Raw genomic sequence first — 27,878 nt, 5'->3', positions numbered from 1 at the left:
AACATTATTATTATAATAACTGGAGAACATATTTCTGAAATGAAACAACAGGAAGCAATAGCAATCAATTAAAAAAAAGAGTTTTCAGACAGTAATTTTGGTGGTTTGTTCATTTTTGTGAATTTCAATACTACTGGGAAGCCTTTGAAGCTGGTGGGTGTCTTCCCTACTCATCAGTCATATCAATTTCCTTTTCCAGATTAAAGGCTTGCGGAAATCACAAATGAGTAAACTTCCTCTAGAATAAATCAATTCACTTTTCAAGGTTCTAGTTTTCACATGCAAATAAATGTAATTATTTAATTTAAAAAGGATCACTTTAAATGGTCCTTTGTAAGGAAAGGATATATTTATTAATGCATGGGTTTTAATTTGTCTTACTGACATAGCGTATTTACAATGGATCAGATTTTCTATTGTAACAGAAAAAACAGTCATCCATCCATCCATCTTCTGAACCTACATTTTCCATGACAAGGTGGTTGAAACCCATAACCTTACACTGGATGAGATATTACTTCTTGACAAGTTATAGTCAAACCCATAAACAGTCATTATTAACAACTTCGGAATGTGAAAAGAAACCAGATTACTCAGAACATTTTAACAGACATGGGGAGAACATGCAAGCTCTGCGAAACGGCAATCAAACTGGGGGGCCTGGAACCGGGGAACAGCAACACTAGCTGCTCAGAAATTGCCATACTGTAGTTGTTATAATATAACTCTTTAATCACTTTTAAGCATTATAACCATATTAATCTGCCCACCGAAGTATGTAGACATGGCATGGTGGTTATTTATTTGTGAATGCCAGGGAATAGCACAGAAATAATAGAGAAAACTGTAATCAAATAGATGCAAGAGGTATGAAAATTAAATTTTGTCATAGATAATCTTCCACCGTCATCACAAGAAAGTGAACCTCAGAGTGAAATGTTTCTTCTTGTTCCCATGAGTATATAATATACCATTATTATAATCACCTTGCATTACAAATTATCAAAACTGAAAGGGAAAAAGGCAACGTTTGAATGATGGAGTCACCAAACAGTCTTTGGCTGATGTTCTGAACATTTTTTTTTACATTTTTTAATGATCTTTTTAAGCTTCCTCCTCCTTTATTAAAGTGCAGAAACGTTCCTCTTGTGGAGCTGGTTCTAACATAATTATTATTGTACAATCTCTGGCTGACTCCTTTATTCAAGGTAACTTACAAGATCAGGACACAATACAATGGTTTTTCATATATTTTCTACAATTAGAGCACAGGCAGGTTAGGTGTCTTGCTGAGGCTCATGCATTGTTGTAGTGGTGAAGAACTGAACCAGTAACCTGTACGTCGAGTACACCACACTCTCTCCATAAAATGGCTGCTCTAATATTACATGCTGGCCATGATGCTGCTACAAACAAATATATTGGTGTTACTCAGAAATTAAAATATTTTAATCAAGAACTAGAAAATCCTGTACTTGAATTTTAGCTTTCCATTAAAAAAAATAAGATATGTTCTTTCTGAGGAGCTTGCTCTGAAATAATATGGCTTTTCACTGCCAGTTAATACACATGTGCTTTGCAATGTTACCTGCATCTTTAGAAACAACTGTAATGAACAAAGACACTAAAAGATCAAGACAGAACAATAAAATTAATTTCTAAACAAAAGCAATCTGCACAAATAACATATAAAAGACATTACTTATTGCTGACAGTGCTGAAAATAAATTCTACACAGTGAATTAGCCAGTATATGATCCATTGCTGTCTGAAGTCAAACAAAAAAACTCAACTGCAGTACAGTGGCTATTAAAAGTTTACACAGGTTGTGTGTAATAAGAAAATGAAACCAAGATAAATCCTTTCAGAACGTATTCCACCTTTAGAGCAAAATTACAATCTATACAAAGAAGGTGAAAACAAATCAGAAACCGTTTAGTGAAAAAAGGAAAAAACATCTTACAAAAGCCTGGTTGCATTAGTGTACACACCCCCTAAACTAATACTTAGTTGAAGCATCTTTTAATTTTATTACAGCACTCAGTCTTTTTGGGCAAGAGTCTATCAGTTTGGCACATCTGGACTTGGTGATTTTTGCACACTCCTCCTTGCAAAAAATTTCCAGCTCTGTCAAATTACAGAGGGCATCTCCTGTGCACACCTCTCTTCAGGTTACCCTACAAATTTTCGACTGGATTAAGGTCTGGGCTCTAAACATTGACACTCCTTTGATTAAGCCATTGTTTTGTTAATTTTGTTGTATATACTTTGGGTCATTGTCATACTGAAAGGTGATGTTCCTCTTCATCTTCAGCTACCTATTTTGGAGCTCTTCATGATTCCATCCACTTTGACTAAAGCCACAATTCCAGCTGATGAAAAGCAGCTCCAAAGCATAATGTTGCCTTTTTCCACTTGGTTTTGGGAGACTGGGTATACCTATTTGCAAAATTTAGCCAGACTTGGATATTTTTCTTTGTTAGAAAAGGCTTTTGTCTTGCTACCTTATCCCACAAATCAGACATATTGACTGATTGTTGTCATGTGTAGGGAACAACCGGTACTTGCCAAGAAATCCTGCAGCTCCTTTAATGTTGCTGTAGGCCTCTTGGTGGCCTCCCCGACTAGTTTTCTCCTTGTCTTCTCATTAATCTTGTAGGGACGTCCTGATCTTGGTAGAGTCACTGTTGAGCCACTGTTGATGACTGTCTTTATCATGCTCCATGGAATATTTAATGCCAAGGATGCTTTTTTGTATCCCTTTCCTGATTGATCTTTTTCAATGATGAAATCCTATTCATGTTTAAACTTAAAGTGAGGCCCACCAAATTAGCAAACTAATTAAAAGGGCAGACTCAGTAATAGGACGTACTCTGGATCCCCAGGAAGTCATAGTGAAAGAGAGAATTAAAACAAAACAGAGTGCCGTTAGGAACAATGCTGTGTATCTTCTCTCTGATACACTAGCCCTGGTTTCAGCCAACGAAGTATTCAGCAGAAGTGCATCAAGAAATGTCACTGGGGCTCCTTTATACCAACAGCAATATGCCTGCATAATGTCTTACTGGGACTATGATAGCCAAGTCAGAAGTTTTATTTTCTTCCATTTCAGTTATTCTTTTGTGTGTTCAGACCATAGTCAGTCAGTCTGTCTGTCTTGTCTGTCTGTCTGTCTGTCTATCTATTTATCTTGTACCTCTGAAAATCAGAGACAATCTTTAAAAACAGTAAATTTATCTTACTGACTTCTCAAAAAAGTCAATCCCCTTCTTCCTCCAGGGTCACCAACCTAATGGAGGTTGAAAACAAGCTTTTACTCCCATAAGTGTGATCGCTAAACCAATGAAATTTATTTAATTTCAAAGATAACTCATACCTTTCACAAATGAGGTAAAAATAAAATGTTCATGTATATTCAAACCTTATCTTTCAGTAACTGATTTGTTGATTTAGGAGGTAAATCTGGTTGATAGTAATTTGTCTCATTTCTGCCCATATTTAAAGCTTCCCTCCCAGTTTTGAAGGACCCCTTTCCCTAAGCCCATTTCTAATGCCAATGAGAAGGGAATCCAATAAGTAACTTTGGTTGTTGGGTTTTTTAAATGACCACAAATTCACACACTTGCATAAAATGCACAATACATCAACTTGAGCCGTGCTTCCCAGTCTGGTAAGAAAACATTTTAAACTGGATCTGGAATAAATTAATTCTTACATATTTTTCCACTAGCTCAGAATACATTTACTGTTCAAAAGAAAAAAAAAGAGATAAAAGGGAAATTTTAAGTTGTATACACAGTGCATCATCAAATAAAGGGTGGCATGACCAGGCAGCTAAACTGTATCAATGCACTTCATTTTTCTGAAATGAAAAAATGTTAACTTGATCAGTCTTTCAAATAAGTGGTGCACCATGTTACAATTGTACGTGCAGTACAGTATAACATTCTAGCATAAGATTGTCTACAAATGGTGAGTACATCAAAAGCACTCAAAATTCTGATGCACAGATTGTATTTTATTATTATTTTATTATAATGTAGATTATTATTGTAAGCAATTAATAAAGACAAAACTAAGCAATCTGTATTAAGGAGAAAACAGTCCACATTCAAATAAGGTGAAGCTGAATATATACATTGCACTAAGGAGGCCTTATTTAGAGTATTGGATGCAGAGTGGGTCTCCATAATAATACATAGAAAGTATAGTAGCAGCAGGGCCAAAGAAAGTCTGTAGAAGAGTAGCTAGATTGATTCCAGAGTATCAGGCATGAGTGAATGGTGTCTTTTCAGTATAAAGCAATCCAGGATTAAGAGGTAACACACAATATAATTGCTTAAAAGTATGAAGGGGGTTAAGGTGGATTTCACTTGAGTTCATCAACAACATCAAGGGGGCTCAAATGGAACTTGGTTAAATAAAAAATGTTCAGAAACGTTACAATATCTTTTTTTACACATAAAATAAGTTACCACAGAGTGTGGCTGATAGTGGTACTTTGGAAGCATTCAAATCTAGAGTGTTTTTTTTTTTGAAAGACTTAGGTGAGTAGACTTTGACGAGCTAGGTAGGACCCAATGGCCTATTGTCATCAAAACATAGTCTCATATGTTCAAAGAAAACAGATAATATACAGGAAAGCAAGTATGGTGATTGGAATATTTAAATTTGCGTACTGTTTGTGAAAATTCAAGAATTTCAATCTATGTACTGAATATCTTACATCGAGAATGTTTTGCATAGATCTGTTCTTCATGTGACAAGGTGTGATTCTACAGATCAGTGCTTCATTAAGTGGAGTGACTTGACTTTAACTAGGGGAAAGCTGATGTTTACTTCAATTAAGTGTATGTTTATGTAGGACCCTTTACAATAGATTGCGTCTAACTGAACAGATCAGTAAAATAAACAATTTCACAAAAATGAACATTTAACTCAGAAATAATATGCATTCAATTAAATAAAAATATGGATTTGGCTACAGAACAAGTGAAAAGTAGGAAAGGAAAACAAAACCTTTCTGTGCTGCACATTTTGGTGAAGATCAGATCTGCTACTCCATGATCCTCATAAAAAAGTGAAACACAAGAGCATAAGAATCCTCTGTGCACTGAAGATTTTGCTGAACATAATCATGTGCCATCACCATAATTGTCTTTCAGTATAACAAAATGCCTTTCTGGAGCTGTCAGGAAGGTCACTCAAAGAACATGATACTCCCTGTAACACCTGCCAGAAAGCTGTGTGGTAGGGTCAGCCTGTCCATTTACTGTAGTACAAATACATCAGACCTGTCTGTGACAGTCACGTGGCAAAAAGGAATTAGGGGGAAACAGGCGTTGATGTGTGTGCTTCCCATTGTTTTCAGCTCTATCGAAGTGCATGTACTATTTCTTCTCCACTCCCTCCTGTTTTACATTTCACTGGCATGCAGTTAAAATCGCTTCACATGCACAGACACACTACCACATGTGCTATAAATACACAGGTATTACCTTTAAGTAAGTGAAATAATATTCTGTGCATCAAGTTTGGACTACTGCCAGAGAAGCTTGCAGCAACACATTTCTCAGGAAATCTCTGTATGCACTTAAGCCTCTTGACTAGCACACAGGTTAATCAGCGCACAAACTTTCATAAATGAAGGGCGGTCATACTGAAAAATCATTACGACTACTGCATTCATCAAAGAAAACTATAATGAAGTATAGAGTTTTCTGACACTGATGTAAGTAAAACGAAAATATGAAAAATAAATGCAGCAAACATTTCTGTTTCCAGCCCATTGCTAATTCAAAATGCTGTCACAAGGATCATACTAGAAACAGCATGTTAAGACTGTATGACTCCAATTCTTAAGTCTCTGCAATGATTTACAGTTAAGTTTTGGGCCTATTTCAAAAACCTCTGTCTCACTTGTGAAGCTTTACATGGCTTAGGTCCTATTTACTAATTAGACAGCATTAATGTATTTATTTCAGAACATAAATATGACTCCCACACACTGGTCTTTAATAATTTCAACAATATACAAGACTACCATATGAGGCTGACCCTTTATTTTCTGTGCCTTCAAACTATGGGATGATCTCCATGTTAACATAAGGAATGCTAGTTTGGTCCCAGCATCTAAATACTGATTACAACTTTCATAATACAATTATGTCATTATTGGCTTTCCTGAAATGTGTCAGCCATTATGATCAGTTTTTACTAACCCTTTCCTTTTATCTTTTAATTTTTGGTATTCAGCCACGCTTACCGAGCTGCTACTTCAGGCCAGGGAATCAGACATCAGAGTGGTTGGGGAAAATAGGGCACCAGCAGTTACTGAAGCAGACCATCATACTTTTCTACAGTTCAGCATGTTATTTATCACATCATTCTCAGACTTGCCTAATCCAATTCAAGGTCATTTCAGGGCCCGAAACCCATCTTAGCAGAACTGGGTACCAGGCAGGAAACAGCCTTGGGCAGGGTGCCCATCCACTACAGGGCTCATTCACCACACACACCCACAGGGACTATACTGAAATCAACTATTAACCTAACGTGAACATTTTTTAGGATGCAGGAGAAAAACTGAAGTACCCAGAGGAAACCCACAAAGAAATGGGGAGAATGTTAAAAGTCCACATGGACAATACGGTGGCATACAATTCAAATACAGGACACTGGCACTGTGAATCTGTAGCACTTACCAATCATGCCACAGCACCTCCTGACTTCAGTTTGCATGGTACAGTTTTATAGAATACCGGGTAGAGACAAGGTGGTCAGTTTGCCTGTGTTAGCTTCATTTTGCTTGTTTCAAAGGACCATGGTTCCCCAGGGGGTATTATGTCCAATAATGATGTAAATTGGAGCTTATATTTTACTCTCTTCAGATGCTTGTTGGTTATAGTATTTTTTTAACTAGTGTTTTTGAATATATTATCTATTACTGTTCTTTAAAAAAGGTTTGTGTTATTTGCAAGTAAATTGTGCATCATAATCTGCTTTTCTTTTGTGTATTGAATTTTTAAGTCTGAATCCATAATCTGAATTTGCATTCATTGAAAAATGTAATATAAAAATAAACTGAATTTAATTAAATTATTTTTCTGCTGTCTTTAAACTGTAATTCTGTCAAAATGGTCTGAAATTTAACAGTTAGATAAAATTGGTCTTGGGCCATCATTTTGGATTTGATTTATCATGGCAACAGGGTAGTGACATGTTGCATGTTGGTCAGAAAACTAAGAATATTCTCGTACAGTGGGCATCTATAACTGGTTCCTGCTCTGTGAACCTATAACTTCAGGGACATTGCCCAGCTCCCTATGACCCTAAAATGGATTAAGGTGGTTCAAAAAATGAATGAGTGAACAGAGACTTTGGACAAATTCTCCATTTGGTGATTCTCCCTCATTACAGCATAAGCAGATTGCAATTCTACTGCTTAATGAAAGAGGCTGAAGCAATGATACTTAGGCTTCCTTTGTCATATTTGTTTTGTTGCCAAGTAACAAGAAAACAAAACCCAAGGTGAGGTAGTGTAATAAATGTGATTTTAATGCAGATACCACATGCATTGTAACTTGCTCTAGTTGATGTAAACAGGTGGAGTAAGCGTATGTCAGTTACAAAAAGCTTATGTGATGGCTGTTTATTATATTTCTTTTTTGCTTTTAAGCAAAAGGAGGGTGCATAGACACCTTGAGCTGTTATAAGCATTTCAGTGCATCACTATTTTACTTTTAAAGCTTGGGACTTACCAATGACAACAAGTTTGTCACCTATCTTGGTGTGACACTCTTTTTATAACTGCAGCACATTCTAGTGAAGCCTGAATGTTTTTTGACACCAAAGAATTTTGCAACTTTCACTGCAATTCTGGATTGTTAAAAACTATTTGCCAGTGATGCGTTGTATACAAAAAATTGTTTCTATCAATTTGCACCTAATTTAATCTATTGTTTTAATTTTTATTTACATTAATGTATGGCTGCAAAAACGAAATACACGGACAGCCAGAAAGCTTCTGATATAATGGGAGTTAAAAAATATTTCTTACAGCATTTACACCTTGGCAAAGGAAAGTATTTAGCAGTTACAGTAAATTGCTATTTGATGCAATGTGTACTGGGAAGAGGCATCGTGGCTTCTATACAGTATAGCTCAATTGATTAATTTAGAACTGTGGGGGTCTGAGCAAGGATGTCAGAGCTTATATGTAGCAAACACAATCTGATATGGTATGCCCTGGAACATGGGTTTCTGGCCTTTGTTAAATATCTTAATGCTATTTAACTACATGGTCTGCAGTGCTTGTGAATTTGTACAGTTGTTGAAAAAGTTTTCGATCATAGAAGAATAATAGAACTTCCTTGCCAAGGACATTGCAACATATATGACAAGGTAAAATAAAACATAAATTAGTCAATCCAGTCATATTTTAACATAAACGATCTGTTAATATTATCAAACAATACAACCAACCAACAATTGTTAAAAACCTTTTTAAATGGTTCAGACTATTGATAATTATTACCATAATCATTCTGTTCCAATTACATGATAAAAGCAGAAAAACTGTTAATGTGGGTTCATAGCACATATAATAAAGCATGAGCTTATTAACCATTACTATCATCCTGTTCCTCTGTGAAATATTCAGGAATGCACAGAATTCATATATACCTACAATACAATACAATACAATACAATACTCTCAAACACTGTTAATCCAATTTAGGTCTGAGCCGGCAGAGCCAACTCATACACACATCCAAATGGACAATTTAGAATGACCCATGAACTTACCCTGTGGGAAGAAATCTCAGGCAGACATGGGAAGAACATGCAAACATCACACAGACAAAAAACAAGACACCGTAAGGCAGCAATACTAACCACTGATCCACCTGTGCCATGTTACAAAAATGTAAGATATTTTTTGTGGTTTTCAACATTTTTGCAGTTTTAAATAATAGACCCTGAAAATAAAGCATGATTTAAAGGTTTAAAAGAGTTATTGTAACACAAATATGTTAAAACTTAGAGGATGAATTTGAAAAGGTTATCCATATCTCCCACCATCTAATACATTTTTGGGTGTTCTCCATCACACATTCATGGGGAGACATGGACTCTCTTTGTAATATTGTACATAAATTAATCGACCATGAATGGGATATGGGAAGAATAAACTTCATACAAACTATTTGACTGGCCTAGGAACTTGTAGTAAGTTATTAAAATTATTATTACCTTTTTAAAATTGGATGAGGCTTTTATCCAAGGTGACTGGGATGACTGGGAAAGAGTACAGTAGTTTACAATTACAACTGACTTCGGTGACTTGCTCAGGGTAACACTGTGGGTATGACTGCAGGGCCATTTTAAAGTATGGGCACTGTCTTCTGTGTCCAGGAGCGTAGAGGTCCATGGTGTTGCTCATGCCTATGTATGTTTCTGTTTTGCTCTCAAAACAGGGGCCCCAGAACACTACTTTGCCCGGGGGCCTATACTGCTGGTAAGAAGACCCTGGGTCTGAGACAGGAATAAAGCTGTGAGGTGGCAGCACCTACCGCGACACCAACATGCGGCCAACAAAACAATGTATTATATAAAAACAACAAGCCAATAACATTGTTTTATTTAAATAATATTAATAGATTCTTCAATTACTTACAAAATTTTGATCATAATGTAAAATCAGTTAAAAAATATATATTTATATATAAACCCCCCCCAATGTTATTTACATTTTAATAATGAACCCACTGTAATGGAAAAATATACTTATCTCCATTTTTTAATTTTCATATTATGTACAAGAACCTTTCCACAGACTCTGATCTGAATAAAAATGTATCGATGAATGTTTTAAACAAACTCACAAAATAATTCCTACATAATAAAGATGCAGGTTATTTTTCCATAGTTGATTTTCTCTTTGTGATGGGTGATATTTTCAAACAAACCTGTAAATACATGATATAATTTGCATATAGGGCAAACTTTTAAAACAACCGAACATAGGTTCATAGTTTGATAAACTGCTATACCAGGGGTCCCCAATCCCAGTCCAGGAGGGCCGCAGTGGCTGCAGGTTTTTGTTCCAACCCGGTGGCTTAATTAGAAAGCAATTCTTGCCAATAATTTCATTTCATGGCTTTAACTCTGCTATGTCAGGTCATTCTCATATCCTGAATTTTATTCCCCTTTCTAAGGAGATCATCCAAATGATTTGAAGGCTAAAATGGACTAGTAATTCTCAGTCCTTCACTTATTTCTCTTCACTTTCCTTCCAAGTATTTCATTAAATCCAATAGTGCATGATAAATACACACAGGTGTAAATGGTAACAAGCTAAATGGAGAAATGCTGATCTCTTTTGTCATTTGCATGTTATTTCTAATTAGGAGCAATTAAGAACCAAGAATACAGCTGTTTAAGACTAAAATAAGGGTTAATAAATAAGGGTTCAAAATCTTAACACGTGAGACAACTAAAATGAAGCAGAAGTGTTACTTGTGCAATAAGTGCTTCTTATTAAGCAATTGGGTTGGAGCAAAAACCAGCCACTGCGTTCCTCCAGGACCGTGATTGAGGACCCCAGTGCTATACTTTTCCCAAAAGAACACTGCCATTTTGTGTATGTAAGGAGTTGTTTCAATAAATACTATTCTTAAACATATTAAAAGTAATGTAAAAATGCTTATTTGTTATCTGCATTTAATAAAAAATAAAGTGCTTTATTATTATTTACAAATCAAGTACAGCACAGAAAGGCAATTCTGTAAATAGCATACTCATTTCTAGGTGCAATTAAAATAATTACAGTTGACAGATGGTACCTTTGCATAGATACATAAAAGTGAACACTAACTTCATTTAAGAAAAAGCCTTGCTATCGTTTCTGTATCGGTGGACAGCTGTCAGAACCAGTGACAAAATTCTTGTATGGGACAGCTGCCTCTCCTGCTCCTGACAGACCACTTTGACCTGCAGACTAAAAAACACAGGAATTTGATAGTTTTCAAAGTATTACAAGACACATAAATAAAGAAAAAAAGACACTGGGAACTATGGTTTAACAGAAAAACTATGGTTTAACAGAAAGAAATTAAAAAAAACTATGACTTACAAGCAAAATATATAGATTGAGTAAAACTCTTTCAGAGGAACATGACAAACAGACTTAAGTCTTCATTTATTAAATTTAAGGCCACATTGAATTCAAATCAGAAACTAACCCTGTACACCCCGGGGATGCCAGTCTATGATGATGCACACTCAATCAGACACCCACAGCAGTGTACTGACATCTATAACCGGAGACACCAATTAATGGGGATGTGGTGGGACACTTGAACAGCAGGAGAAAATACATGTTGGCATGGGGAAAGCATACAATGTCCAACCATTTAGTGACCATATAGGGATTTGATCCTAGTATGCTGCTGATGTGAGGCCTACTAGACCACCATGGTGCCTTATCCCTAAAGTCCAATATATTAAAAATATGGCAAACTATTTTTTACTGTTGCAAAAAATCAGTCTTACAATGTATACAGTAAATGCCTAGATTTTTACTTTCTAAGATGTAGAATTTAAGTCAATATGATTCATATCACCTGGGGGCTTTCCAAGCAACTTCCCACTGCTACCAGCTCCCTACATCCTATCTGATGACCCACAGCTTTATAGGTGCTGGAGGCAATGCTACAGATCACTGGTGCACTCCTCCCATGTTTACGGTTAATCCCTCCATGAATGAAAATCAAGGAGTGTGGGAGTGGCTGCATTGTAAACTAAACTGCTGCTATCAGAAATTCAGTCATCCATCAATTCTTTAAACCTATAGAGTTGCGTGGAGCCCGGAGCTTATCCCTCTGTACTCGGTGTATGAGCCAGCTCTGGAAGCATTTCCAGTCCACAGTTAAGCACACTCATGCACACACCCACAATCACACATAACCAGTTCTGTTTAGCATCCTAAAGTAACCTAACATGCATATCTTTGTGTTATGGGAAGAAACTGAAGTAATCATAAAATAACCCTGGGGAATGTTAAGTTATATATACAGCAAGTGGGCTGGGAATTGAAGCCCTACTAACCACTGTGCCACCCACAGAAATAAAAATGGTAAATAAAATCCCCCTGAAAATATAAAAAAAAACAATTTCAGCATGATTGAATATAATTACAGGTCAAAAAGTATAACTTACCAAAGGAGCAGCGATCTGCAGCACACTAGCAGCAGATGGATTGCCCCCAACAGCTTCTTGGACATCTATAAAAGAAAAATTAAATGTCAGCCACAGTTGGACAGAAATTCATCTATTTGCTAAACTTTTTGTATTCATAACACGGTCAAGGAGAGCTGGAGCCTATTTCCTACCCTGCCAAGCCCAGATAAAACACAGCCTTCAATGCAGCACAAATCCTTAATTTATTAATCTTATCTGTTTATCTAGTACAACAGCAACATTTCTATCTTTAGGAGGCTGAAACAATATTTGTAATAGGAAGAATGTATTATGTCTGTTTGTTGAGGATAATTATTCATTTCCAAATGGTACATTGGAGTGGTTTTGCTATTAGAGGTCCTTTTTGGCCATATTATTACCTTTTTGAAGGTTGCACTTTCTTGTCTTATCTGCTCTTCCTACTGAGGTGTCACCCATTGCACGGCCACACTCGGGTCCTAATTTGGAATCCCGAGGTGGTTTGTCGTGTGGTGGGTATGGCAACGCACTGTATCAGTGCATGCTCCCAACCTCTCTCCCTCTCTTCCATTTCTGAAACATGTAAGTTAACTAAACTGGTAAATTTAACTTGAGCTGGTATGACTGAGTTTAGCTGTGTGGTAAATGTGCTTGGTGATGGACTGGCAACCAGTTTGGGTTTGGTTCCTGCCTTATTGCTGGAATAACCCCACAACCTTGAATTGGAGTCTGCAGGATGGACTACACTTTGTTACATGCTGCTTTCACACTGGTTAAGCTGACAGAGCTTTAAAAATAGTAGGCCAAGCCCAGTCTTGTCTACAAAGTGATAGCTAACAGGAAAACCCTAATACAGAATATTTATGTTACTTTGTTGCATTTATTGAGGTTAAGATTCAGATTACAGTCTTTATACAAAAAGAGAAAGAAAGGCAAGAGCCTTAATTATAGGATTAAAGTGCTGCGCCACCCTATCCTCAGCCTTACTGCAACGCTTTGATTTAAAGGTGTGGTGCCTCAGGGATGACTCCAGTGGAATCTGATTGTTTCGGTGGGGTCTAATTAGTTGGTACCTGTTACAGTGACCAACATAATTGACTCAACTTTAACAGATATGTGTGTTTTTATTAAACTGACTAAAACATTTAATTATGATACATTTCATAATTTGTTACCCTGAGTGGCAAGGCTTTAAATTCGCTTTTGTTTCATGTCTGGGGTTGCTATATTCTGCACTGTTTAGAGCTAAAACAGTGCTTTATGCTTTGTTATGTATTTTCACCATTTTCCCTAAAAATGATCTTATACTCCTTGGACTCTTGCTTTCTTTTTAGTATATACAAAACAAATTAAGAATCCTATAATGTCTTATTCTTGTATATAAAATCAGCTCTGTCTTTCTATTTTTGAATAATGATACTTATGTTTGTTTGTAATGCTACTCATTTCCAAATGTGGTAACACTAATGTCTGGGCATCTGGGAGGTTATCCCCTGCACTGCATCTTCAGCACCTCTGGATTTCCAAAAGGGTGTTCATAAAGCTTAGAATGATGATTATGAGGTGGCAGCACTTTAAATTCTTGGATAGCTCACACACACTTCTGATCAGTAGTCTGATGGATCTAATGAAAGCAAAAGCACAAAAGAAACATTAAAAATGGTCCGCACACCAGATAGCTCAGACAGCACAATATAAAAATGAAGATTGTGTCTATGCACTGAATCTCCTCATCTGCTGCAATTCTAAAAGGCGAGTTTTCAGCAAAAACGTACATTGTGCCAGCCTTCAAACTGTAACAATGCCTAATGACACCAACACCAACAACAAAATTAAAATTTTCTGTAGGCCGTACATTTTTAATGAAGACAGCATTATACACAATCGGGGCAAGGATATATACAATGTTAAGTCAAAAAGTACCTGCAATAACTTTAAAAACATTAATACAGTAAGGGTACAATGTTAGCTTTGCAAAAACCATGTCATTGGCATAAATCACTGTAAGCAGTAGCAGACAAGGACAGGTGACCTAATTGTTCTTCATCTGTGACACTTGTGTAGCCATTCTAGAAGTTCCAGTCCATTTATGTATGCAAAACACTTTCCATACTGTGCTGAGTTGACAATGGATCTGTACTCCTGATAGACCTTCAACCCACAAAATATGGATAAGAGCATCCTGCTCTTCTTTGGTGCATGTGAAAAGGGTAGTGTGCATGTTAACAATGGTAACACGTCATTGATTAAGCAGGCTAGTTTAGACTTGTTTAGCAGCTAATTACACAAAGCAAAGCTCCCAAAGGCACGGCCACTTAACTACTGCTATGGCCAACAGCACAAAGAAGGTAAAATATTATTGCAGACACTTTTTGACTTACCCAGGTACATTTTATCTCCACTTTTCTGGAATTTAAAAAGGGGGTTATTCACGGTCCAGACAATCATCACAATATTTGGCAAAATAAAACATATATTTTAAACCAGCTCATAGTCTTTCATTTGGCTTACAAGTCAAAATTTTAACACAAAGCTCCATGAGTACAAGTAGTAATTCAAGGCTGCTGTACTGGTCAACAGTCATTTTCTATCACGCTTTGGACAAAATGAAGTGTCATCATGTGGTCATTACTGAGACAGAGCTGTAAAATAAACCAGGTGCAACAACGGTCTGCAATTGATACTCTCACATCTTGCTCCAATCCACATTTTTATTGCAAAGTCTGATGATCAAGAAGTAAACTTACAAAGACAAAATTAAATATCTGCCAGCAGATTTCTTTAACAAAAAAAGCTGTGATCTCTATATTGTTGATTTTTGTAAGTTGGTTCTCTGCCTATTTCTCACTCTTGCTATGTCTTTAAAGACACAACTGTTCAAAACAATAATCTTTTATTTTCTAAACCAAGACGTACCATGAAATGGTTTAGGGAGCCACACGAACTGTTTAAAAATAAAGCCAAGCTGGAATTATTATCTATTTATCCAAGGAATTCATACAGTAGTTTTTTTTTTCTGTGTGGATTTAAAATATCTTTAGATAGTCTTAAATTTTAGTAGATAAAATTGCCCACATTCTCGGTCATAAAGGGTTAATTCAGTTAATTCTGCGTGGAGTTTACATGTTCTACCTGTGTCTGTGTAGTTTTCCTCCGGGTGCTCCAGTCTCCTCTCACAATCCAATGATATGCAGGTTTGGTGTACTGGTAATACTAAATTGGCCCTAGTGTGTGGTTGGGGTGTGTGTGTGTGTTCACCCTGCAATGAACTGGTACATGTGCAGGGTTTGTTCCTGCCTTGAGCCCTGTGCTAGCTGGGATAGGCTCCAGCACCTCCTTTGACCCTATTCAGGACTAAGCGGGTTAGAAAATAATAGTTAACCTAAACTGCATGTCTTTCAGATGAGAATTTATACTGTGGACCCAGAGGTACCCTGTGAGAATATTGAGATAGCATTCACACAATTCTTTAGTTGAATAACCACATAAAATGCGAAGTGGAAATCAAACAGAAGACTTTTACGTTGTAGTCTTTGATTTAGCCGGTCCAACGAATGCAACAGTTTCTGCTCTTCCATAGACAGAGAACCGAGGCCAAGGTGCAGTGCTCGGTGCCGCAGGAATGCGTATTTTTGTGACTGGATCGTTTCCATGGCAGCAAGAATGTCCTCATCCGCAACTGAGGTATCAGCCAGATTTTCTGCCAGCAAAAACTGAGCCGTACTCTCAGAAACTGTGAAAACAGCAAGAGAAAAAAAAAAGAATTTACCATAATAATTTGAGTATATCAACAATTGTGTGATAGTGGTCATGCTTTTACTTAAAAATATTGAAACAGCAAGTAGTTGACCATGTATTCAAAAAAGGGCTTTAAAATGGAAATGTATGAAATATAACTCAACAAAACAAAATCTTATTTACTGTTTTCTTCTCATACTACTTACCTACTATAGGATGTACTGTATTTCCAATTTAGGAAATGACTTTAAAAATAATAGTGCAAAGACAGATACGAAAGGCAAAAAAATAACTTTGCAAATTTCAGTATACTAAATTCCATTTTAACAGGTAGATTCTGGCTGAGACATGTAAAGTGTGGAGTTTTATGCTGTATGTTGTTTCATGTTGGAATGCAGTATATAAATACAGCTCTGTAGCTGAAGTTTGATGTAAGAAAATTGGCCAAAATATTTAATTATAGAATAACTTCAATAAAGTGTACATAATAAAAATTGACTGTAGAAATGCATCAGAAAAAAGATCCAGTTGTGTGCATTTTTGTTCCCCACACTTTAGTGGTTGGGTACAGAACAGCAATTGAATCCCATGAATGAAAGGGCATGTCCCACTCTGACAGGTTAGGGAAATGAAACCCCCTGTAGTCTTGAGGAGAGAAGACAACATAATGATCATCTTCATCCAGGTTTATACATTTTCAGAAGCTGAAATTAGTTATAGTAAATCACATACTCAAGGACGGGTGGCACGGTGGCGCAGTTGTAGCGCTGTTGCCTCGCAGTAAGGAGACCTGGGTTCACTTCCTGGGTCCCCCCTGTGTGGAGTTTGCATGTTCTCCCCGTGTCTGCGTGGGTTTCCTCCGGGTTCTCCAGTTTCCTCCCACAGTCCAAAGACATGCAGGTTAGGTACACTGGCGATCCTAAATTGTCCCTAGTGTGTGCATTGTGTGCGGGTATGCCCTGCGGTGGGCTGGCACCCTGCCCAGGATTTGTTCCTGCCTTGCGCCTTGTGCTGGCTGGGATTAGCTACAGCAGACCCCCGCAACCCTGTGTTAGGATATAGCGGTTTGGATGATGACTGACTGGCTGACTGACATACTCAAGGATTACTAGTAGAAATTAAGAGGAAGTACATTCAAGACGGAAGCCAGGAAGCACTTCTTCACAGAAATGATTGTGGGAATCATGAAGAAACTACTAAGCTAAGCAGTTGGAGAAGAGATCCTGATACTCAATGCTGAATGAGGTATCTCTACTGCTTAGTGACTGAAGCTACGAAATGGTCCTCATTCATCTGTATAGCTTCCTACATATTTGTTAAACAATGTATTAAATACGTGGAAAAAATCTTCTTACCAAAGGCAAAGAAAATTATGGAAACAAAACTCCTATCATCAAAAAAGAGTTAAAACATTTCAAAGAAAACTGAGAAATATTTTTGTAATCACAGACTATTGCATCATTTACTGACACAGTTTCCATACTTCCATCTATTCTATTTCTATTACAAGACTGAGGAGAGTAGGATTTTATCAAGACTGCATTAGCATCAAGTCTGATTCCCATCACTGGCACATTCACACACACACACACACACACACACACACACACACACACACACACACCGACACCTATTTACAGTGGATTCAGGAAGTATCTAGACACCTTCACTTTCTGCTCACAAAGCTGTAATTACTGCCAAAGTGGCTTCTACAAGGTTTTGAAATAAGGGTCTGAATACTTATATAACTTTTTTGATTTTTTCAATAAAACCTTCCTGAAAACATGCTTTCACTTTATCATTATGGGTTATTGAGTACAGACTGATCGACACAAATGGCAGATTTATCCATTTAAAATTAAACCTACAATGCAATAAAGTGCACAGAAAGTGAAATGTTCTGAATACTTTCCGAATACAATGTTTGCCTGAAATAAATAGCTTAGCATCTAAAAACAGATTTATCAATTTCAGTTATTTATCACTTACATCACAAATACACATTTTACCTTTTTCGGGGGAGACAGAATGCATGGGTTGAGCCGGATCATTAGCAGATGGAAAAGGAATTATTTGGAGTGTTTGTATAGAGCCCTAAAAAAATGAAAAACATCATATATATTATGCATTGAATTCTTTGTTTATTCTTCACTAATTTTCTGTTTAGCTTTATGGTTACCTTTATCATTAGAAATATTCTGATTTACTGCTATACACTCCTAAATATTTACTGTTGTATTATATTTCCTGTATTATTTTTGTGTTCAACACATCACATATTATTAGAGTGAAACTGTTATTATTGATTTACTACATTAAAAAACACCATGGCTAAAGTGTCACAGGTTCAAGCACCTATTGTCCCATTTCAATTCGCTCACCAACTTCTGCACATTCTCCCTGTGTCTACACGGGTCATTCTCCGAGTACTCAGGTTTTCTCCCACATCCAAAAGACATTCAGGTTAATTTCACTAGTTTCTCCAAACTGACCCTGTTTGACTGAGTGTGCCCTACACTATACAGGTACCCAGAGCAGCCTCCTGGCTTTGCTCTCCACAAGTTGGTAATAAACAAGGCAGGATATTACAATAGATGGACTGACATTAAATCTCATGTTAAATGTTTGTCCATTCATCTCCTCATTTTGTGAACATGATTTTCAATTCAGCCATCAGGAGCAAAGCAGATGGATGCCACCATCAGTCTACTGCAGAGCACTCTCATTATCATAATCACGTCTTTAGATAGAATGAAGCCACATAAATAGCTGTTACTGTATCAGAGCTATACTGTTGTATAAGGCTTATGTCATATTTTGGGCTTATTGTTGGATAGTCCAGGAGAGCCATTCAGGCTGCTGTGGCTGTTTTAGTTTTCTGACAAAATTAATACAATTTTTAGTATTCTAGGATGGATCAGTAGCCTTCAACTTATCTCCCTTATTTCTTTTTCAAACTGCATTTAAGTGCTACTCTGTGGTTAATGCACACACAATTGAAAATAGCGACAAGTTAACTGGTTAACTGTTGGGTAATATTATTTACATCTCATTATTGCTGGTTAAGAAAAAAGGAACAATTTAGAATCTATATGGATGCCATTTGTGGACCTCTTCATCCATGGTAACCTTCCCTAAATTCCTTAAGCAAACACTTGGTTTACCTATCTATCTATCTTAGATATGATTATAATTCATTAAAGTATAAGTTTCTGTTTATTTGTCTGGTTGCTATGTCTCTGTCATTCCAATAGATGATACATCACAAACATTAACACTGATTTTACAAATCCCATACCAAATGACATATAAAAGAGACTTATGCTTTGCGTGATGCACTGCAAATATTAAGGCTGAAGTCTATAGTGATTACTTAGATTTCAGCCCCTCTAAGACTAGTAGCCCTGGTAGTATATAAATATTATAACAAACAAACATCAACCTGCAAAACACACCTAAGAACTTTTGGCTTGAATAAGAGAGCTGCTGCAGTCAATCCCAGGCTTGTAGGTGGAAGTAAATGTAGTCAGATCTGCTCAGTTGTACCACAGGTTTACAATTAATCACACTGACATTCAAATTGAATTAAGTCCAACTTGTTGTGTCCACAAATTCAACATGTTAATTTAAGTTTGTTCGTTCCTAAATCCCCCTGATTAAGTCAACAGCATTCTAGGGTCAGAATGATTAATTCATTGGAATATTAGTACAGAGTGAATCATTCCTGTTTCTTAGGTAATAAACATTAATCAGTATGATGTAATGTATCTCACTAGGCAGGAACTTGGACAAATTCAGTCAGTATTCTAATGACTAGATAAAATTTAGTTTTAATTAATGTAATGTGCTCACTTTCCCACTATTTAATGGCCATCTAGTGAGTTTAGACAATAAAAAGTTATTTTGAGGCCTATTTTATTGTGGAGCATTTTTTCTTTGTCTATGTGAAAAACAAATCCTTAACTGAAGTTCAGCTGAGTAATGAATATTTTAGACTTTTTCCCTCAGCAGTTCATACCTACAACAGAAATGTTTCAACAGTTGTCAGTGCTTTGAGAGGGACTGGATCATAGGTATAGCAGTGACAGATTGAGCAGAATCTACCATCCAGTATGCAGTGTGTGTGTGTGTGGAGCTAGTGGGTAGCTGTAAGGACACATACTTGCAAAACAGGGCAGGACCATTCAGTGGACAACAGACAGGAAATATTGACTGCTGCAATGTTATTACAGACCACAGAGAAACCACCATGCAACTCTGTTCCTTGCAAATATTAAGTGCCATAAATAGACCATTAGCCTTAGTCTGTGTGACATTAACCTGCTCTCCAGAGTTACAGTGTAATGTCTCCCTATGGTACCTCAGCAAAACCTTGTCTGTTGTCAAGATGGAGTGCTCTGGGTGGCACAGTGGTGCCAATTTTATGTGTAAGATGATATCAGGTCCAAAATAGATGTTGTTTTTCCAGAGATCACTGTCAAAAGGAATACATTAATGTAATTACTAAACTTGACAAAAGATCCTAGATTATTACTACTGAGGGCACTATTACTGTTCAACGATATATCCACTAGGTGCTGAAACTTCCTGTCATCCACTTAAAGGATGCCTTTGAAAACTGGGTTGTTCAGCACAATAATGAGAGGCCATATAACTGTTTCTATCGCTTAGGGAAAGTCATCAAATACTACAACTTCTAAGTGGCCTACCATGCCCCTTATACTAAATTCAGTTGAACAACTATAGGGTTTACTGTAGTTGGCCTGAATTATGATTAGGAACACTGAAAAGGAATGACAACCCTCAGAAATGTATTCAGGCCCTCATCGAGTCAATGTAACATTGTGTTCAACAATGCTATTTGGTTAATGGTGGACATTCTGCTTGCTAGATAATTTTTTCAATTAGAAATTGAAAACTCAGAACTTTATATATGCAATCATTGTTTCATATAAATCACAGTTATCATTTGTGCTGGATTTGTGTGGTAATTTCAGAATTCTGCTATTGCATACACAGTATATACACGGTATATATGCATCCACACGTTCATTTGCTGAGCACATTAATTCATGGACAGATTAACCCTAAATTAGCAGCATCAGGTACAAAACAGAAACTTCTGCTAAACAGACATTCATCCCATTACATACATACAGTATTATTTAAAATTGTAACATGTTCTGGGACACACAGTGAATTGCAGAAAGAAAATGGACTAGCAGCTTTGTGGTTTAAAGGCCCAATGCCTTAGGTCCTAGTCCACTTTCAAGTTACTCTACTCTGTTCTTTTTTTAACAAATACTTTGCAAGATATCCATCATGATCTTTAATGTTTCTGCTGACAGTGAAAACATCGCATGGTGCTCTGTAAAACATCACCTTGACAGGTTATAGTCAAACTGCAGTCATCATTTATTTAAATCTGAGGTGCAATTCCAAGAAAGAAGATATTCCATGGTTAATAAAAGTGAAGAGATAAAATGACTCAGATCTTTAAGATACAAAAAAAAGATGATTATTCTGCTTTTGGTTTTAAAAAGTACCGGTAATTACATCACTGACAGCAATAAAAAGTGTTATTGGCAAAAATAAACAGTTTAGATTATAATAAGCTGTATAATGCAGCTGGGCTGCTTCTTTAAAAGTGATTTGTAAATATAAAGTTGGTGGAGGTTTTTGAATAAGAACTCTGTGGTATTAAATCATATGTGTTACGTCCATGTGATTTACTGTATTTTTAAACACACATAAGGGAATCCATATAAAAAGTGTCAAAAAAAGTCAAACAAATGTGATAAATATTTAAAAATGCTCAACGTGGTTCAGACTTTAGGAGCCTGGCAAACACATTCTGCTTTCAGATCAAAGTAAATTCAAAATTTGCTAAGAACACCTGCTTGCTAGATTTATACCAATAGCTGCTTTGAATTAGTGTGTGCAAAACATCCACTCAACCATTTTCTTAGCCTGCATTCTGCATTAAAGGGATGCAGGAAGCCTGGGTATGTTCTAGTGGCTTAAGCAAAAAGCAGCTAAGTTTTAAAGTCATTAATACATGTTGCATTCACAAGTTTAGGTCATGGGTAGAAACTAGAATATATAAAAAACCTATACAATCAAAGGAACAATTGTAACCACTACACATTGACCTTACCAGGACCTAAATTCATGTTCCTAGAGCTGGAAGGCTAGCCATGTATGGTACCACTGATTTTTCAACTACAAAAGACTTAAATGTAATATGTTTGGATCTGCAGTAAGCTGCAATTGTTGATACACAAACCTTCACTTTCATTATAGATCTGAATGACATTTACAAGTCTTTTTTTCCACTGCTCCGTCATTGTCTTTGCACAGTTTCAAAACTTAGAGACTGCCAATAGTCCACAAATACTCTTTACATCTTCATCATGGTTACAAATTTTAGGAATAAGATTTTTATAAGCATGTTAAACTATCTCTTCAAAACAAAGTGGTGCACTCAGCAGACTATGAGGGTCATGAAATAGAGCATCTCTGTGGGAAATTCAGAAAGACAGTGGAGATAGTTACTTCCTCGAGATAATTTTTCATAAACAACTAAATGTGAGCAAGGGCCAGAATGCTGATTTCTGAAATGAAGCATCATTGCCTCCACTATTCCAAGAAAACATTTCATAATTGGGAATGAAACTTGAATATATCACTAAGACCCACAGTCTTAACATCAACTGAAACGGTATAAGCATAATTCTTCAGAACTGGCAGTCCAAAGGAGTACCGACAAGATCAGGGGCCTCATGTATAACGGCGTGCGTAGAACTCACAATATAACATGGCGTAAGCACAAAAGCGGGAACGTGTGTACGCACAGAAAAATCCAGATGCAGGAATCTGTACGTATGCAAACTTCCACGTTCTTCCGCTACATAAATCCCGATCAGCATGAAAAGTAACACACGTGCACGCGCCTTCTGTCCCGCCCCAACTCCTCCCAGAATTACACCTCTTTGAATATGCAAATTAATATAAATAGCCCTTAAGCTCAGCCTTCTGTGAAAAGACAATGGAAAAGGAACAGGGGAAAATATAAGAATTTCAGCGAATACCAAGTGGAGGCAAAGGAAAAACGTACTATTTGTTGGTTTAAACAGTGGTATAATCAACAAAAGGAAGTTGATCGAGTGACAGAGTGTTGGAGAAACTCGAAAGCTCAAGTTCACAAAGTCACACAGTGCCCAAAATAAAAAAGAAGTCACATATCAAAGTCGCCATGAAAAGGAGAGTCGTAGCCCATCGTCTGAGTGTCATATGAAACCTTATTAGGGTACAGACAAAAAAAAATAGGCACACAGTGGGGAAAAAAGCACGAAATGTTAACTTTAATCTCGAAATTTCCACTTTAATCACGTAGTTTATTTTGCCATTAAAGTAGAACATCATAAACTTCATCTTAAAATCGTTTAATTTACTAGTTTCTCAAATCCCATTGTAACTAAAGTAGCACGTTAAATGCTTTGTTCTGTATTTGATCTTCTATGTGCTCTGTGTGTGTGAATCACTACCTGCTTCTTAAACGGGCTTTCTCTTTCTCCAACAGGACACAAAATCCATTACATTCGTGATATTACAGCTCTCTGAATAATTAAAATACTGAGATGTATACGTGATATCTTTTTCATGATGACAGGAATGAAAGCATGTTATTAAACATGGGAACACGGTGGCGCAGTGATTGGTCGTGTCTCACGCAAGAGGCTTGCTGCGCCATGCGCAACCTTTGATGAAATAATTTATTACAGAAGTACTGTCTCTTTCAAATGTACTAACCTCCAATTCCTGTCCTTACTTTTCTTTCTCCAAATACCCAATCGCCACACAATCAGCTCTGTAATAGACGTGAAGCAATTTGTAAGCTTAGAACGCCGATTCTTCAAAACTTTCAAGGAACATTGAAATATCTTCGTAGTACATGTTTAATTATTCTATCCGTCTATCCTTCCAGTGTCGCGTCAGCACCAGCAAGAATACAACGTAAGGCAGGAACAATCCCTGAACTAGCTAGTGCTGCGGCACCGTGTCCTCACATGTTTAATTACTAACAATACAGATTATTTAAATGAAGTTAAAGTTTTATCTGTATAACATAATCAACATATTTTGCTGCATTTCATCTTAAAAATGATATCGTCATCATATGTAAATACGCGCTTTATAAAGTGGCGCAGGTTGTGCAATATTATAATTGTAGTGCATGTTTACAGTGGGGTAATTGTATAAGTACAAACAGTTCTACAAGGAGCACTTAATGGACTGATTGAGTGCGTTTATAGTTCTTGGGATGAAACTTTTTCTAAACCACGAAATCCGTACAGGAAAGGCTTTGAAGCGTTTTGCTGTGGCTGAGGCAGCGTCTGCTTCATGCTGTATACTGATAATTCTCTTTCCAATCAGCTGCTGCTGTGATTCCCCACTCAGATACAGTGATATAAATACTCCAAGTGGTGCAGTGAGAGTAATACGGAAAAAGATGATCTGCTGTGGCAACCCTTAACGGGAGCAGCTGAAAGAAAAAGAAGATGCAATGAGAGTAACAATGCTAAAGCAGTTATGGTATTTGGAATACTATGTCTATTCCCTGGACCATTATATTGCTGCAGGTTAATTACAATCAGATGCATTACACTAATAAACAATATGCAGTTAGTTTCAGTGTACTCATAAAGCCGCGTCAGGAATGTGGATCTAAGAAAGAAAGGGTGACCACACAGGAACAGTAGCACTGCTTTGACGCTGGGTGCTGCCAGTCTGCAAAACCGAGCAGAGAAATTGCGTACGCCAGGGTATGAGGTACCGTGGAAATGTGCGTGGCTTTACGCCAAGTTTAGGTTTTATACATTGCGATTTGAGCGTGGAAATGTTCCTACGCAACATTTCTGTGCGTACGCACCGTTATACATGAGGCCCCAGGTGTTTATAATGGTGAGGGTGAAAATGTTATTTTTGGAGTTTATGTAAATTAACTAGGGAACTTTGGCAAGCTATTGACCATCCTTTTTTTGCTCTGTGACTGCTCTACTAAACTGTGAACTCTAATGAGGTGCCACCCCCATCCTATGTTCCAAATAGCACCTGTTGCCCAACTTTTTGGCTTCTCCCATGGGATACACTGTGCCAATGATGAAGATGCCAAGTCAGCTACAGGGACAGCGGGTGCACAAACAAAATATTTTATTTGAGTGTCATGGAAAAGCTTTGTGAAAGTTGTAACAGATGTATTAATGGTCATGGGGATTATATTGAAAAATAAAACTTATTTGGTTTTATGGGTTTTTCGCTTAACAAGTCAGGCCTAGAACCTTTTGATCACGCCTCTTACACATTTTGGGAATACTTGAACGTGCTTTCAGAGTTGTATTAGTGATATTCTGGGCACCACTCAGTGAACTGTCTCCCAGCACTTAGTCTGAATGCCATAAGGATCATGTGTAACCAATATATTCATAGATCATTCACCAAAAATATTTTGAGTACATGAGTGTTGAGATAAAACTTTCAAATTCTGAATTTATAATGCAGTGTATAAGGCTTAGTACTTATTTTGAAAGAATCATCAGTGAGGGCACTTTAAATCTTCTTACTTGTCTTTATCTTCTAAAGGCAGTTAGGACATCACAGAGGGTTAACATGAGGAACATTGCTAATTTGTATTTTTTTTCTTGATATTCATTTGTGTATTTTATTTGAAGAAAAACAGAACACCTTTCCCACAGGTAGAGGTGGAGTGTATAAAATATTCTAACAATATTATGTGTAGCATCTCAACCCTCAGATGGATAAGATGGATGGTTTCTTTTTATGCTTTCCTACTACCCTAAATAACTAAAATTGGTACTCTTAATATTAATGGTAAAATTGAGCAAGTCTATAGTTATATATCTATACTACATTATCTTTTAAATGGAGCTTTTAGACAAAATAATCTCTGTCCACACTAGCATTTTCACATTGTATATGAAAGTACATACTAAAATAACATATGATGTAATTGTCTCCCTACACTTAAACCATGCATAATCTATCTTTGGCATGATTTGAAGTCTATTTTGCAGCCATCAAATGATTACTGAGTCAGTTCGAATTTCAGCTTCATCAGTAGTTGTTTCATGTGCACTATGAGAGTTTTTACGATGTCTGACTGCATCTCTTTATTGGGTTGTCACACGACTGGAAGAATTTGCCATTTCAGAAATTTCAATCAGATGTCATCTGAGCCATCTCACAAGCTGATGTTCTGATGTTGGCATCAAATTTCCTGAAATACATTGTGCAGTGAACATAATGAGTGTGGATTGTACATGTACAGTCTTAGCACCTATGTTGTGGCATTTCAATTGGATCGAATGTGCCTTTGCAGTTTAAGCAAATATATGACTAGTGACTATCATGCAGTGTCAGTAGTCGAGCACAATTTTTAAAAAGCGCACAAAATGCAATTTAGATGCATATAGGTAAACAGCACAACTAGGGCAATGGAAAATGACTCTTTTATGCATATGAATATTTTATGAATATATTTTTCTTCCATGAAAGATGACTAATTAGGGCATGAGCCATTGTAATACTTAGGATCCAGTCAGGTAAGAGTCATGTAATATGCAACCAAGAAGAGCACAATTTCCGCCCGTCTTCACTGAAATGCCATGCCGGTGTTTTCAAACGTCTTCAGCTCTTGACAGCATTTTCAGAACAAAAGCATTCCTTTCCATTTGTTGAAAACACTGATGTAGTGTGGACAAAAGGCAAAAATGGAGACAAATGTCTGTATTTTTAAACAAGAACACAGCAGTTTAGTTGGGGCCAAAGAGGAAGTACTTTTGACTGGCTTATCTTCAAGACACAGTGGTTCTACGTAGTGTAGAACATGCATATCACAGATGTTGGGGGAATCAATGTTTTCTTAAGATACAGTTTCACACAAAGCTCTGGTGTAGTGATTGCTTCTATTTTAGTTGTTCTGTCAGGTCTCTGTGTTTGTCACTAAAGTGGTTAAAGGTTAGGGGCTTATGATGCAGTCACTTCTTATCAGATATGTGGAGAAATACAAGTTTCTGCGTCAGAAAGTCCACGTAAACACCCTACAAACTCAAAATTAGACAGTTTGGAGAAAACAAAGCTACCCATATTCTCAAAGTTGTGACCTTTCACCTAGGTCAATTGTATGAAATAAAGCATATAACCTTGCCAGCCAGAAATGCCATTTGTCGAATGGACTGCATTTGGCGCAAAGTGATACATACTTAAAATGTTTATTTTGCTCTTTATTTCCACAAAAAGTTGAAATGTATCTTTAATTAAGAGACAAGTCAACAGCAACATGTTTCTCAGAATAGCATGAACACATTGAATTGGGAAGGTGAAACGTCACAACTAGGAGTCAGAATAATCCAACAGCAAATGAACATAGTATTATAGTAATGTGCTGGCATTTTAACTTTAATGAATGTTTGCTCACTGTCAATCAGTAGGCTATGGGTGGAGTGGACTTTTTTTATATGGCTTAGTCACAAATTTAGAGACTGTAATTCACACAACTGGTTTGTTTCAGGGAGGTCATTGTAATTGTGGTGAAAGTTAGGTACCAGGCGGTAACAAAGCTGAACCTTACCCCCAATCTGCAAGTAAGTGTGTGATCATGGAGGAGCATGAGCTTTGGGAGAGAGGATAACGAGCATGAAAGGTTTTATAAATTGGACTGCAAAAATTACACTTGGAAATAGGTGCAAAGTGGTTGTCCTCCTCACCAAATTCAATTGTTTTATACTGTACTTTCAGCCATCTCAAGTCATTCTTCAACTGTAATTATTGCATTGATACTATCTAGTTAGAACTACTCTTCGCAAATTGAACTTTTTATCTCATGACTCATGTATTAA

At 36.8% G+C, this 27,878-nt stretch overlaps 1 protein-coding gene across 1 annotated transcript in view; it reads right to left on the bottom strand.

Moving 5' to 3' along the window:
• Positions 1 to 9,738: 9,738 nt before the first annotated feature.
• Positions 9,739 to 27,878, bottom strand: part of cep126 (centrosomal protein 126) — a 94,287-nt gene continuing 76,147 nt past the window's right edge. The window contains exons 9-12 of the mRNA XM_028800290.2: positions 17,970 to 18,054; positions 15,746 to 15,955; positions 12,223 to 12,287; positions 9,739 to 11,002 (exon numbers count right to left, since the gene is read on the bottom strand). Coding sequence (XP_028656123.1) covers positions 10,901 to 11,002; positions 12,223 to 12,287; positions 15,746 to 15,955; positions 17,970 to 18,054 — 462 coding nt within the window. The 3' untranslated portion in view covers positions 9,739 to 10,900. The remainder of the gene's footprint in view (positions 11,003 to 12,222; positions 12,288 to 15,745; positions 15,956 to 17,969; positions 18,055 to 27,878) is intronic.

The sequence above is a fragment of the Erpetoichthys calabaricus genome, chromosome 4, assembly GCF_900747795.2.
Source record: "Erpetoichthys calabaricus chromosome 4, fErpCal1.3, whole genome shotgun sequence".
Lineage (NCBI taxonomy): Eukaryota > Metazoa > Chordata > Cladistia > Polypteriformes > Polypteridae > Erpetoichthys > Erpetoichthys calabaricus.
Note: the sequence above shows the minus strand (reverse complement) of the source record. Positions and strands in the feature narration are given on the sequence as shown.